The 15,047-nt window shown below is 41.2% G+C and overlaps 2 protein-coding genes across 5 annotated transcripts in view; one reads left to right on the forward strand and one right to left on the reverse strand.

Annotated features, from left to right (window-relative positions):
* ttll11 (tubulin tyrosine ligase-like family, member 11) overlaps nucleotides 1–4,633 on the reverse strand; it is a 28,382-nt gene extending 23,749 nt beyond the window's left edge. The window contains exons 1-2 of one of the 4 annotated variants that reach the window (XM_053618286.1): nucleotides 3,448–4,633; nucleotides 2,086–2,501 (exon numbers count right to left, since the gene is read on the reverse strand). In XM_053618286.1, coding sequence (XP_053474261.1) covers nucleotides 2,086–2,478 — 393 coding nt within the window. In that variant the 5' untranslated portion in view covers nucleotides 2,479–2,501; nucleotides 3,448–4,633. Of the gene's footprint in view, nucleotides 1–1,753 lie in introns of all 4 variants that reach the window. The other 3 variants (XM_053618288.1, XM_053618287.1, XM_053618289.1) reach the window with 3 other exon arrangements.
* Nucleotides 4,634–6,403: 1,770 nt separating this feature from the next.
* The window catches only part of si:dkey-34e4.1 (carboxyl-terminal PDZ ligand of neuronal nitric oxide synthase protein), an 83,041-nt gene continuing 74,397 nt past the window's right edge, over nucleotides 6,404–15,047 (forward strand). Inside the window, exons 1-2 of the mRNA XM_053617683.1 lie at nucleotides 6,404–8,095; nucleotides 13,065–13,136. Coding sequence (XP_053473658.1) covers nucleotides 7,991–8,095; nucleotides 13,065–13,136 — 177 coding nt within the window. The 5' untranslated portion in view covers nucleotides 6,404–7,990. The remainder of the gene's footprint in view (nucleotides 8,096–13,064; nucleotides 13,137–15,047) is intronic.

Consider the following 15,047-nt stretch of genomic DNA (forward strand, 5'->3'; position numbering starts at 1 on the left):
ATACAAAACGTTCCACGTTTTCTGTTGTTGAACACGTCTAGATCCATATCCAACTTTTGATCTCAAAACCAAATGTCTTCAGTCTACAGTAAAAAATAAATGAATTTGGCCTTGCAGTTCATGCATTGAGAACGGGTGCAACACACACACACACACACACACACACATATATATATAAAATCATTGATACGGTGACGTTTTCTGTGAGGAGTTTAACTTCTAAAGGAAACTGCTTTTATAGCTGCTATGTTATAATATGAAGTAATTGAGTTTAGCAAATGTTACATTAAAAGTAGCTATAAATGGATTAAATGCGTGTTGGGTCATTCATTAATAAATTAAAAGCATTATCATTGGCAAATTCTTGTGATATACTAGGAATAAAACACTTCAGGGCACGCTGTTATCGGAAACCGTTCACGTGTGGGATGGAGATCGCGACAGGGTTTTGCTTTGGAGTAATGATGGCTTCTACATTGCACAGAATAACTGTCGGTTAAATGTCTCAGTCTATCATTTCCCTCATTGAGACATCTATTTCTGACTTTAGGAGATGGTGCAGATTTTTAGCACTTCACATCAGGCTATCAAAATGTTTGAATAGTGACACAATGTTAAGTGTAGATTTTTCAGAAACGGGCACAAATGACAATTTTATCCTGGCCGGGGTTGAGGTGGGTCCGGAGCCTATCACAGGGCACCATGTGCACACAATCACACACTCATTCACACCTTGGGCTTCCAATAGGCTCACATATGAGAGTGAAGGTCATGTGTCCACGAACTGTTGGTCATATAGTGTATATAAACCTTATTCAATTAAAAATCACATTTTAATGAATATACAGTAATTATTCAGATTTACACAACAGTTAGTGGGCGCACGGTGGCTTAGTGGTTAGCACGTCTGGCTCACACCTCCAGGGTCGGGCGTTCGATTCCTGCCGCGGCCCTGTGTGCGCAGAGTTTGCGTGTTCTCCCCGTGCTGCAGGGGTTTTCCTCCGGTTTCCTCCCCCAGTCCAAAGACATGCATGGTAGGTTGGCATGTCCAAAGAGTCCGCAGTGTATGAATGGGTGTGTGAGTGTGTATGTCATTGCGCCCTGCGATGGATTGGCACCCCGTCCAGGGTGTACCCCACCTTGTGCCCTGTGATAGGCTCCAGGTTCCCCGTGACACAGCAGGATAAGCGGTATAGAAAATGGATGGATGGATGGACGGACGGACAACAGTTAGTTATTAGTTCCACTAATTCGATTGGTCAAGCTGCATTCCAAGACTGCTTGTATTTAGTATAATCGCACTGGGACATTTCACTGCAAGTATCGCTCCACTCATCTGTGTTCGCCATGTAAAATTCCACTTACCAGTTCGAAATGGTTACTAGAACAGTGCCAGCGACATCATTAATAAACACGGCAAACGATACTATTTTCGGGAAGTTAACTTCTGACGTAAAGTATGAAAGCTCGTCAGACAAAGAAGAAAAGGAAGAAGGGACAGCGAGTGAGTGCGGCTTCATTCGGCCATATTGTGGGCGAAATGTCACTTACTTAATATTAACGTCTTGTTCATAGAACTGTTGTACGGAAGCAATATCGCACTCGCAATCGCGTGGTTATACTGCATCTCAGCACGGACGTGATTAGCTACATTACTCAGTCTTTGGGCTGATTCATAACCACGCCGATATTTGGTATAACCTCACGAATGCGATTGCGATACTGCTTAAATATAACATTTGCATGCTCTCACTGTGTATGTGTGGGTTTCCTCTGGGTTCGCCGGTTTCCTCCGACATCCCAAAAAACATGCTGGTATGTGGATTGGCTATGCCAGATTGCTCCTGGGTGTGAAGGTGTGTGTGCATGGTGCACTGTGATGCCATCCAGGGTGTATTCCCACCTCGCCCAGGGACTGGCTCAGGATCCACCTCGACCCTGACCAGTGTAAGGCGCTTGCTGAATGCATGAGCACTCTTGGGAAGCAAACTGCAGATTCAGATGTGTGGAACAGTCAGAGGATGGATGGATTACACACACACACACACACACACACACACACACACGTCCTGACGTTTCTCTCACCTCTTTCCATTTGAGCTGTCTGATGCTGAGCTTGAGCGCCTCCAGAGACGTTTTGGCTTTGGATGTGTCTACAGTGACGGATCTTGCATTTCTCACGGCTTTGACCGCGGCCGTCTCCGCCTTTCCCGAACCTTTGCCGGGGAGCGCGTGCCGGCGCGCGCCCTTACCAGGGTCTGAAGAGGCGCATGCGCGCGGCTTGTTCACGAGCAGATCCGGGCTTCGCTTCACGATCCCGGTTCCTGGTTTGCTCTTAACTTTACTACAGGTTTTTTCGGCTGTTTCTGGAGCAGGAGGCGCGGATGCCGGTGAACACACCGGCAAGTTTCCGGTAGCCTCCTCAGCGTGCGCCTCCATCTGCTCAAGCACTTTGGGCTTCTCATAGTGATCACTCATAATGCCTCAGCTGGCCCATAAACCTGTTAAACACCCATCTATCAGATCTAGCTAAACAGACAGATCAAACTCGGTGCATTGCATTTAGACAAATAAATAGGCAAGTACCAAAGCTGCCTCACCGTCATTACAATAATCATCACCATCATCATCGTTGTTGTTGCCATGTTGATTGTATTTACGCAAACTGGCAATTTTCTTTTACATGTATTTTCACAATTATTACTCTAGAGTCTACACAATATGCTTGGCTCGTGCATACAGACTACCCCACAACTTGATCTTCATGCTAATTGGGGTATTTATGCAATTTTATAACTATTTGAACAGACTAAATAAAAATAAAAATAAAATCTCTCAATTAATGATTCTGGCAACCCTATCTAAACATGCCAGTGAAGCTCCAAGCCAATATGCTTCCAGCTACTAATCATAGCATTTGTTGTTGTTGTTGTTGTTGTTGTTAGTTGTTTATATGTAACAACTGACAAGTTCGAAGAGAAACTATTAATGAATCTGGATTGTGTTTTCCATAAATAACGCAAAGGCACGATTAGTTTTAATAACAGTACCCAAGATGACCGCTCCCTTCAGGACAAGCAGCCAAAACCAATAAATAATAAATAAATATAATTTTTTTTAAAAAAGGAACAAGAGAACAAGAAAGACAAAAAAGCAGCTGTTGTTATACGAGACATAAATAAATAAATAAATAAATCACTAACTTATCTAGCTTGATAAGCATTTAGGTATCAGTATATACATAAATAGGCTATATTTGGTTGTTGTTTTTTTTTAAAGCCTGTAAGATGCATGTTTCAGCTGTTCTTTATGCCTGTTATTCCAATAAACATCATCATCATCATCCTAATATTGTTTTAATCTCACGCACTTTCACTTTAACCATAAACAGAGCTGTTTCTGCTCCACAGAATGAATAACGTTAGCTGAGGAAAACAAAAACGATACCGTCTTTATCAGAGTCATTATCAGGAAGCTGAAAAGGTTTCTTCTTGGTCTCCTTGTGGTAGAAAACTGTCCATGTCCCAAAGCGGAGGTTGAAAGCAGGCAATGTAACCTCATTCACCGTTACTGTTTTGATACCGTTGACCACGCAACGCACGGGAGCCGCAGAGGGACATGAGAGAAAATGCGTTTCATATTTTTTTTGTAACCACTAGAGGCGCTGTACAGTAATGTTTCTCAGAGTGGGGTGTTTATTATTTTATTTATTTATTTATTTTTATTATTTTTTTTACTGTATTTTTGTACTCCTATCAAAGGTCCCATCCATCCATGTTCTATACCACTTATGCTTCAGGGTCGCGGGGAACCTGGAGCCTATCGCAGGGAGCATCTGGCACCTTGGACAGGGTGTCAATCCATCGCAGGGCAAATTCACAAACCCACTCATACACTGTAGACACTTTAGACATGCCAATCAGCCTACCATGAATGTCTTTGGACTGGGGGAGGAAACCGGAGTACCCGGAGGAAACTCCCACAGCAAGGGGAGAACATGCAAACTCTGCACACACCCAACCCTGGCAGTGTGAGGCGAACATGCTAACCACTAAACCACCATGTGCCCTCCTATCAAAGGTATTCAATTAATTATTGAGTTCTTATAGTTATATAGTTATATGTCACTTGAATTGAATGCATTCTAAATAAGTAGGCTTTAAAAAAAAAAAAAAAAATTTGGAAACCCAGTACTGAGTCCAGTATGGACTAACCCTGTGGTCACCAACCCTATTCCTTGAGATCTACCTTCCTGCAGGTTTCATTTCCAACCAACATCTAACACACCTGTTTTAGTTGATCAAGAACTTCTTAAGCCAATGTTTAGATGGTCATGTGGGCACGATTATGGCTGGAGCTAAAGACTTCAGGAAGTTGCTGGTTGGTGACCACTAGACTAGCCCAACATGAGTTAGGTTGGTGTAGGGCAGGCATGTCAACTCATTTAAGGTAACGGGTCACATTACACTTAGTTCAATGTCAAGTGGGCCAGACAAAAAAAAAAACAACAACCCTGTTTAGTATGCTCTTGAAAAAGATTAATGAAAGGAAATTCTCTTATATCATGTACTCGTATATTATGAACTGTATTAAGACACCTTGGATACGGGGAATACTGGGTCATAGTTTCTGTTTGTGTGTCTCTGTGCTATTAAATACCTATGATGAATGTATATATTTAATTACCTCTTTGAATAAGCTGATCAACTGCCATCCTTTAATATAGCTGAAACATGTAGACTTATTTTGTAGTATGACCTTGTGCGCTGTGTGTTTTGTCTATCTGTCTGGCCCCTGCACCAGTAGAAACCGTCCACGCACTGCTGTTATCAGTGTGTATAAATACTTCTGCTCTGCAAGAATAAAGTGGGATGTCTGTGTGAGCATGCATGAAGTCAGTGTGTGTTCATTTTAGACCCCCCAGGCCTGAAACTCTCTCTCTCTCTCTCTCTCTCTCTCTCTCTCTCTCTCTCTTTCTGTTCACAAAAATAAAAACTAATTCACTTCTCTCATTCATTTGTAGTTGTGTCCTGCTATAGCCTAATGGAAATACACACACCTTTGCGTTTATTTCAGGGATCAGCCACTTGAGGGTGCTCTAATTCAAATTTTTTGGGGTAGTGAAGTGGGACTTTCTTTTTCACATTCCATTGAAATATTCAGTACACTTCCGTACATCATTTACATTTACATTCACATTACTTCCACTGCTCAATCTCCAATAACGTTATAGTAGCTTAAACACTTTGAATGTCACGTTTAGGGTTCCCAGAAGGAATTATATATTATATTGTTATATATTGTACAACAATAAAATTATTGTATAACTTAATTAGGAGCTAAAAAAAAAAGGATGGGCTAAAGTTCTAAAAACTTTCATAATTTGACCATTTCTTAGCCATTTAGAAAAATTACCTAGGAAAAAGTTGAGGGGGAAAACCCCAACAACCTTAGAATTTCATATCATTAGTCAAGGAGTTGTAATAATTAAAAGCCACACAAAGCCACTTTCACTCATATTTTTGGATGGGGGGTGGGGGAGGGGGGCATGGAACATTTACATCGTCGGAAATGACACCATTTGTTTCATCTAAAGTAAGGAACATTGTTAGTAAGCGGGTACTTTCATAGTTTCCCTTGCAAAAACAAATTAATTTGTTGAAGAGTATTTCAGTGACTGTATTTATTCTCTGCTTATTTCAAAATGACTCACTTAAATACATAACATTATTTATTTATATCCAGATGGAAAAACTGTTGTGATTAGATTTTTTATCAGATACCATTCAGCATCATTTAATCTTGAATAGACAAATTCCATAAAGCAGCTTCTTCCAGCTGTGAGGGTATTGGATTTCTAACCATCCATTTTCCATACCGCTTGACCTACACAAGGTCGAGGGGGAGTCGGCAGCCTATGCCAGAGAATTTGGGGCACAAGGCGGGGGACACCTTGGATGCTGGATGCCCATCACAGGGTACAATCGCGCGCTCCTTCACGCACTACGGACAATTTGGAAATGCCTTTGGAATCAGCCTACAACACAGGTTTTATAGACTGGGGGAGGAAACCGGAGTACCCGGAGGAAAAAATGTTTAAATCCGATTGGTCAAATAAAGAATTGGTCAGCCATCCAATGACTGTATGCTATAGCTTATTCAAAAAGGATCAGTTTAGCATCAAATCAAGTTCATCAGTGTAGAACATCTATCAAGAATCAAGAATGTGCAGTAGTAATGCTACCACCACCATGCCTCCCTCTTTTAGAAATACACTATGTGAGCAAAAATATGTGGACACCTGACTATTTACATTTGTTCATTTGGCAGACGCTTTTATCCAAAGCGACTTACAAATGAGGAAATACAATCGAAGCGATATATCAAGCGGAGAACAATACAAGCAGTGCTACCGTGCAAGATTTTAAATTGAGTTCTAGAGAAGCAAAGTGCACAGAGTCGAGGTGTAAGAACCAGTGTAAGTGCAGAATTTTTTTTAAAAAATATATATGGTGGGGAGGGGGGGACGAAAACAAGTTAGGGGTTAGTTAAGTGTTTGTGGAAGAGGTGTGTCTTCAGCCATTTTTTTGAAGAGAGTGACAGATTCTGCTGTCCAAATTGAGGTTGGAAGTTCGTTCCACTATTGAGGGGCAGTCAGTTTGAAGGTTCTGGAAAGAGACCTCGCGCCTCAATGAGTAGGCACTACCAGGCATCGGTCGTTAACCGATCGCAGGTTGAGTGAAGGAACGTAAACCTCAAGGAGAGTGTTGAGGTAGGAGGGTGCTGTTCCAGACAAGGTCTTGTACGTGAGCATCAAGGCCTTGAATTTGATGCGGGTGGCTACAGGATGCCAGTGGAGGGAGATGAAGAGGGGTGCGAAATGGGTTCTTTTGGGCTGGTTGAAGACAAGGTGTGCTGCTGCATTCTGAATCATCTGAAGGGTTTTGATGGAGCTGGCTGGGAGGCCTGACTATCACACCCATATGTGCTTGTTGAACGTCCCATTCCAGATTTAGTCCCCCCGTTTGCTGTTAAAATAACTTCCACTCTTTTGGGAAGGCTTTCTACTAGATTTTGGAGTGTGGCTGTGGGGATTTGTGCCCATTCAGTCACAAGACCATTAGTGAGGTCGGGCGAGGAGGCCTGGGGTGCAGTTTCGTCCCAAGGGTGTTCAGTGGGGTTGAGTTGGGGTAAATGATTGACTTTTCAGCACTTTTTTTTTTTACAGCATGTTTTATTGTATTGGATTAACATGCCTAACATACGACCTGTGTAATATAAACATGTTATCATGTTTTTTTCATGTTCAGTAGAGAAAATGAGCCAAAGCACACAAAGTTTCATGTTTTCATGTAACAATTTTAAACAGGTCATCTTGACCCTGACAGAACAACGGTTTTTTTTTTTTTTTTTAAATTTCCCAGTCTAAATAAACAAAGCAACTGCCTTCGGGAACGTAGTCACGTGACAGAACTTTGCTCCAATACGATAAGACTAGCGCGTGATATGTAAATGAGCTCCTCCCAAAGGCCCGCGTGCCAACTTGCCTCAGTAGGAGGAAGCTTTTCCGAATTGTTAGCTTTGTAAGTGTTGTAACCGTTAGCGCGCGGTCATGGCACTGTATTTATAGTCCGCCGTCTGTGGTAAACATTAACACGCACGAAGCAGTCGGTAAACGCTCACAAGTGAGACAAGCGGAGGAGGAAAAAAAACCCTAAACAAAATCTTTGTTTTGAAACCTCACCCCCCCCAACCCCGCCCCCGCTTGTCCTCCTGCCCTGTTTCTGCATTCACGCGCTGACAGACTCCACAATGCGTCCTGCGCTCGTGCCTCCTCCTCGGCCGGTTAAACGCTGGGACATTTTTTAAGGAAACAGAGGCGCGTGCTGTGTCTCGAACCAACGCAGATTTGTGAGTGGGATTTCTCGGGACTGTGTGGATTGTTTATTTGTTTGTTTGTTTGTTTGTTTGTTTGTTTCGAGAGGAGGAAATGCCCGGCCGGAACAGGTACAACCTGGTGGACGACGCGGCGGATTCGCGCGTGCCGCTTCACAACGACGAGGCGTTTCAGCACGGCATTCATTTCCAAGCCAAGGTGAAATCACCGAAAACAACTGCTCCATGTGTTTGTGTGGAGCTGAACTTATTGGTGATATTTGATTATTGCACTCAGCGTCAGTATTTTAACCTCTCTTGAGGGAAGAAAAAAAAAGTGTAAAATATTTAAAAAGTGACTTGAGCATGACAAGATCTTGGCCATGATTATGCCTTATTGTTGTTTTATATACAATGATTTGGGTCTTTTATATTTAGATGAAATCCTACCACACTTAATTTAAGGTTGGTCTGATTTCTGTTAATTACACTGGGCTTGCTAATAAATCAGGGTTCCTGCAAAAGGCTGGAAAGCTAACAATCCAGACCTGGAAAAAAAAATTGTCTATTGACAAAAAAGGATATTCTGCTGACAAAGTAAGACTCAGGAACTCCATTACGTGATCCATTACCTTCCCTTATTTTCTGTACTGATGCACGGTCCCTAATGCAGATCACATTTCTCATTTGCCCTTGTCATGATCTCTAACTCAGAAAACAGCAGGAAAGATGCACAGGATATCATGCGATCAGTTGTGTCACAATACACTTTCCTGAGATAAGTTCACAAGTTTTTGAAAGCAAAACTGCTGGCAGTTTGTTGGCGAACCTCACCGTCACACCTGTATGTTTGCCTTCGAAGTTGGAGGTACAGAGTTGTCTAGAATGGCGTTGTATGCTGTGACGTTACAGTTAACCTTCACTGAGTCTAAGAGACCCAAAACTGTTCCAGCATGACGATGCCCCTGTGCACAAAGCCAAGATTGGGAGTAGAAGAACTCGAGTGTCCTGCACAGAGCCCTGACCTCAAACCTTCAAATCCCCACAGCCATGCTCTAAAATCTAGTGGAAAGCCTTCCCAGAAGAGTTGGAGGTTATTATAACAGCAAAGGCGGACTTCATTTGGAATGGGATGCACATATGGGTGTGATGGTCGGGTGTCCACATACTTTTGGCAATACAGTGTATATGTGTGTGTGTATATATATATATATATATATATATATATATATATATATATATATATATATATAAAAATAAATAAATCAATCTCATGATTGTGTATCATATAAACATAATTATATGGTGATATTTTTTGTCAGATTGTCATATTCCTCTAGTTTGAGAATCTATTGTATAACAACATTGATGAAGGCGCTTCAGGTGTAATACATCTAGGACACTTTCCTGAGAGCAAATGAGTAACAGTTCAGTGGTTGCCAACATGTACAACATGTTAGTGTTCTCAACCAAATCTGACTGACAGAGCACATCTACCACCTGAGCTGAGCTACCACCTGGGCTACTCTTAACCCGAAACTGAAATGCGCTGGTGTTCTGCCTATATTTCAAATACCGTTAAAGCTTTTTATGTGACTCCTTACATGTTCTGTGTGTAGTATAGTGTACCGGGTAGCATTGCCACCTTGTAGCTTCCTGGTTCGATCCTGAGCTCAGTTTTCTGTCTGTGTGGAGTTACTCATATTCTCTAGTGTGTACAGTGTTTCCTCTGGGTTCTCCCATTTCCTCCCAACATGCCAGTACGTGCATTGGCTACACCAGGTTACCCGTAGGTGTGAATGTGTGTGCATTGTGACTCAGTATGACTGTGTATTCCCAACTCATGCCCGGTGTTCTCAGAATCTGCTGCGACACTTACCAGGATAAACCGATTAATGAAGATGAATGAATGAACTTTTTTGCCTCACAATACACTTTGCGATTTTACACAAACCTTGTCTAAACTCTGTCGAATTTGACCCTTAATCCTCTGCAAGCTTGGAACTGGAATATTTAAATATATACATATATATACTGATGTAGGCAGATTTTTGTGTGTCATTCAAACACACACACACTGGTTATGTTGAATTGGTTGTGCCACACAAATCAAGAGCAAAATCGACATCAAGTGAGAAAGTTGTTCCAGTGGAAGTGTGTGAGAATAATCAGAAGTGTTACCAAGTATCAATATAATATTTTTTTTCATTCCTCTACTAGTACACCAAAATTATTTCTTCGATATGTGCATGACATGTATGAATAATTATTTATATACACCACTGATTATTTCACTGTGTAGCTTTTTTTCTAATCTCCACTTTGCTCAGCACCCCAGGAACTGTTTAAGCATGATATTTTTGGCAAGGGCCTTGTTTAGCTCAAATTCTGCTCAAAGTCGATGGCGTCTTCAGATTTTCCTCCTTTAAACTTTTATCTGTGGGAGGAAAGATGACTTCATGCAGATCCAATACCATTTTTTTCTTTTGCTGTAGGCAATGATTTAAATAGGTTTTGGAGAATGTGGAAAATAAGTTTTAAGTGGTTTTTATCCTGAATAGCACAGCAGTTTTTCCCAAATATGACTAAAATCTGCCTGTTGGATATATTTAACATAACAAGAGACCTTGGAAGTAAATCTGATTGTTTGACGTTTATTTGAGGGGGAAAATTTGGCTTATGTTATACGTAGGAATTTTTTCTCTAAACTGTTTAAAGTGTTTAGAAAGCGTTTGCTTCATCAAGGGTCAGAGTCTTTTTTGGGTTAGTGTCTTACAATGACAGAACTGTTAGGTACAATTTTAAGTACTATCCGGGTGGGACTAGTTTTCCAAGGGGACGTTATAGAAATTTGTGTTTCACAGAGGTACTATGTGATTTTAATCCAGTCCGAATCTGCCAAGTCTGTGTTTTTCTCACACAACCTCTGTAAAAAAAAAAAAAAAAAAAATTCCCAACCGATGCGAATGTCTGTGATCGCCGATTTTATATATATATTTGTGTATATATATATATATATGTGTGTGTGTGTGTATATATATATATATATATATATATATATATATATATATATATATATATATATATATATATATATACACACACACACACACACACACACACACACACATATATAATATATAAAAAACGCTTTTACTTGTGTTTTGGCAAATGTGTGCGTTTTCTGCTAGCTGCGTGCGATTCATTATGGATGTACGGTAGACGTTTTTGCTACCTGGCAAAGAAAAAAAAATATCAACAGGAAGAGCCAAATCACGTAAATTGTTAAGACTGGCCACTGTATCAGTGTCATATGACCATACGTAATGCACGCATCCAGAGCACGTGATCTTCTGCAATGCACAAAACAGACACTCCCACCACCTGTAATAAACACAGAGATGTTCATCCTGTCCGAATCTGTACATGGAATCACAGACGTCGGGTGATGAGAATTATAACTCAAACTTCGTTTAGAAAACCAGTCCTGTCCGAATAGGACTAATTCCAAAGTTTGGCGTTCTTGTCGAGGATCTCATTTATCTAAGCTGAGAATGCTTAACAGTGGCATGGACAAACTTAATGACTGCTTATGTTCCTACTTTTAATCTGCATGTCAATTAAATTCAGATTAATTCACATTTATTGGTATTTGTATTGCACTTTTAACAAGAATTACCACAAAGCTGTAGTCTTGATCTGGATCTCTATTGAGCAAGCCAGACGTGGCATTGACAAGGAAAAAAAAAACTCCTGAGATGAAATAAGAAAGAAACATTGAGAAGAGCCACACACAAACAGGAACTCATCCTTTTCTGGGTGACAATATAGTGGGATTATAAATCATTAAACAGTTGTATAGTGAGAGGACAAAAAGTATGACATGCTTTAGGACTGTACAGGATGTTGGGTAAGAGCATATTGTCAGTAGAACTCTTGAGATGATCACAACAGTGATTCTTTAGATTTACAAGTTTGTAGGTTATTATCGCCTGGAGCAGGTAGGTGAATCATAAGTGCAAATAGAGCCAGACAAAGAAGCAGGAGGAACAGAAGCGGAAGAAAAAGGTCAGGGTCATGCTACCGTGTTGTTTCTGGCAGCTCTGGAGGTTGATAGGAGACACAGCTGGAGAAGATTGTCAGGATCTGGTACTTCAGGCAACAAAGATTATTAGGTGTGGTAAGAATGTACAGTGGCTTAAAATGATCAGTATTCAAGTAGGGACTCTTCCAGGAGCTCGGTTTGTGGATGAAGATCTCTGTTTACCGGTGAATCTACATCCCTGTACTCTCCAAATAGTCATGATCTGTGGGTAGCGAGTGAAAGAATAAGGTCGTGCGTACAGGCAGTTCCTCTGCAGGGTTACTGGGAGTACTCTCTGTGATAAAGTGAGGAATTTGACAATCCCGGGACTTGACTGAGTGACCTCGCTGTCTCCCCACTGGGTAGACACCCTAGGTTAGACCCAGGAATGTTCTGGGAAAAGCAGAAGGAAAATGAGGGCTAGAAGGGCTAGAACTTGGCGCACACATGAGGACACCCTGGTATATTGGCACCCTATCACTCCACTGTCTCGATCCATGTATCGTTGGTTGAAAGTGAATATACCTTGAACACTAACAGGAAGGCTATTCCGAGTCACAAAATGAGGTGTGATGGTCTTGTTCCTCCCAACAGCATGGGTTAACCTGCCCCACTGTACTCCAGCCTCAGGTTTTTCTCAAAGTTAAGGCTTGTCATGCAATCAAGAAATCGATAAACCCCCCCTGAACTGAAGACTTTGCTGTGTCTGAAAACATAAGGGAGGCGTTTTGGCTGTGGCTCAGGTGGTAGAGCGGGTTGGAGGTTCGATTCCCGGCCCACGTGACTCCACATGCTGAAGTGTCCTCGGGCAAGACACTGAACCCCAAGTTGCTCCCGAGGGCAAGTTAGCGCCTTGCATGGCAGCTCTGCTACCATTGGTGTGTGAATGAATGGGTGAATGAGACACAGTGTAAAGCGCTTTGGAAAAAAGCGCTATATAAGTGCAGACCATTTACGTCCTGACTTTTACCCAAAGCACTGACACTGGAGACGCCTTCCTAAAATGCTAAATAAACATCATCTCGGAGAAAACGTCACATCCACAATTACAAGCATTAAAAAAAAAAAAATCTGATTAATTTTCCTACTTGCATTTGTGTTACAGTATATCGGTAGTCTGGATGTCCAGAGACCCAACAGTCGCATGGAGATCGTCGCTGCCATGCGGAGAATCAGAGTAAGTTCACACCCTTGCTGCTGGGTGCAGTTTTTGTTCCTTTGCAGATGGTGGATTTTGCGGTGTGGCTTCCTCCAGCAGTTCGAGTACGATGATTTAATTAACAGCTAGTTAGGGGAAGAAACTCTTCTACTTCAATGACTCTATGAAAAGCACCTAGGAGCATGTACATGCATGTGTGAGCCGGCGGTTCAGCTCGAACGTCATGCTGCTTAGTGGTGTTTGCTCATTATTGTACTCGAGGGTTTATGCGCACAAAACAAAGCACAGTGTGGATAAGTGAGATTACAGCCCAGTGCACTTGCATGCACGCTGTAATCTTTAAGAACGGAAAGATGAGGCTATGTTTGGAGGAGAGTTTGTGAAAAATATGGCTGTAGTAGCAGTGCGATTTCTCTTTTTGTTAAGGGGTTTCAAAGCAGCCGCTTGATCAAGTCTAAGCCTATGTATGTAAGGAATAAAATATGACCGGGTCTGCTGCTGTTCTAGCGAAATAATACCGTACCTTATACGTTTCGTGGGACGTCTGACATGAAAGTCCTCGTGTACAGTGTTTAATGTAGAACTGTTAACGTATTATAACATTAAGCAACACCTGACCAATTGGATTCCAGAATTACTAACGGTGTTGTGGTGTAAATAATTAAACAAGGTCTTTTTGAGTTAACGAGGTAATAGCCGGCAATTAAAAAAAGAAAAAAGTCCATGTCATGCAAATTATACACTAGTATTCCCACATGCTGGGTGATGTGATATTCTACATTAATACCACATTTATTATACCCAGCATAGATGAGACTGTTCTAGAAACGTGGTTGTTAAGCTGCACCGGGGGGGTCGAGGCACTGTGTACCGATCTGATCATTTTTCTCCATGCGTTGTCTGTTCTTTTCTTCTTTCCCTTTCTGCTGTTCTCTTCCCCTCTGTTTCTCTGTTACAGTGAAGGACACCTCTGTTTTGATTGGCTTGGATTTTGCCACTTGATTGTGTGCCTCTGCTTGGTGTATGTGTATGTGTGTGTTTGTGTTGCTTGTTAACCTCGGAGAAGATGACAGGAGATCACGGGGATATTGACCTGAAGATTTTGTCCTCTACCTTTTATCCTATTCTATATCCTTGTCATTGAGAGAGTGAACACTGTGGTCAGTAAGGCTCCACGTAGATTAGTCTGCTGCGCAAAGGCATTATGACCGGTAAAAACAAAACACAACAAAACCATAACATTGCTGTCAGAGAGAAATAATAGAAGGCTTAGACTTGAATGCTTAATGATGTTTGTCTCTGCTGATGTTTTCTAGGTTGCTGAGATGGGAATGTCTCTGTTCTCTGTCTTCTCTCTCTCTGTCTCTCTCTCTGTCCCCCTTTTTCAGGCCTGAAAATTAGGTATGCAGACAAGATTTCGATTCCCACTTGCTCTTTGTGTGTCTGCGTGTGTACCTACTGATCTGAATACTAAATCACTGATGTACCTACTTGAAAGTTATTTACCACAAATTAGTCCAATTTTGTCTCCGGGGGGGGGGGGGGGCTGTAATTAATTTAATTTGTGGTAAATAAGATCTGAAATGATAAATATTTAGATGAAATCTGCCCATATACTAGTCTTTATTCACAGCCTACAGTCATTATAGAAGTCCAGCCTGTCTGTTAGTTAATCCTTGTTTAATAAATTATTATACAATTTATTTTATTTGGAAATAGCAAACATCATTTATAGATGATTAGAAATGATTATATGTACATTATGAACCAAATAACAAGTTGTTGTTAACCCAGTTGTCATATATTATTTCAGTGATTAGCGCTGAACAGTGCTCTGAGCTGACAGGTTTTAGCAAGGAAACATGCTGTCTTAACTTTATATTTATAAACTAATCTGTTTCTGGAAAAACAACATTAGTGACATTTTTT

Source organism: Ictalurus furcatus, chromosome 28 (genome assembly GCF_023375685.1).
Source record: "Ictalurus furcatus strain D&B chromosome 28, Billie_1.0, whole genome shotgun sequence".
In the NCBI taxonomy this organism is placed as follows: domain Eukaryota; kingdom Metazoa; phylum Chordata; class Actinopteri; order Siluriformes; family Ictaluridae; genus Ictalurus; species Ictalurus furcatus.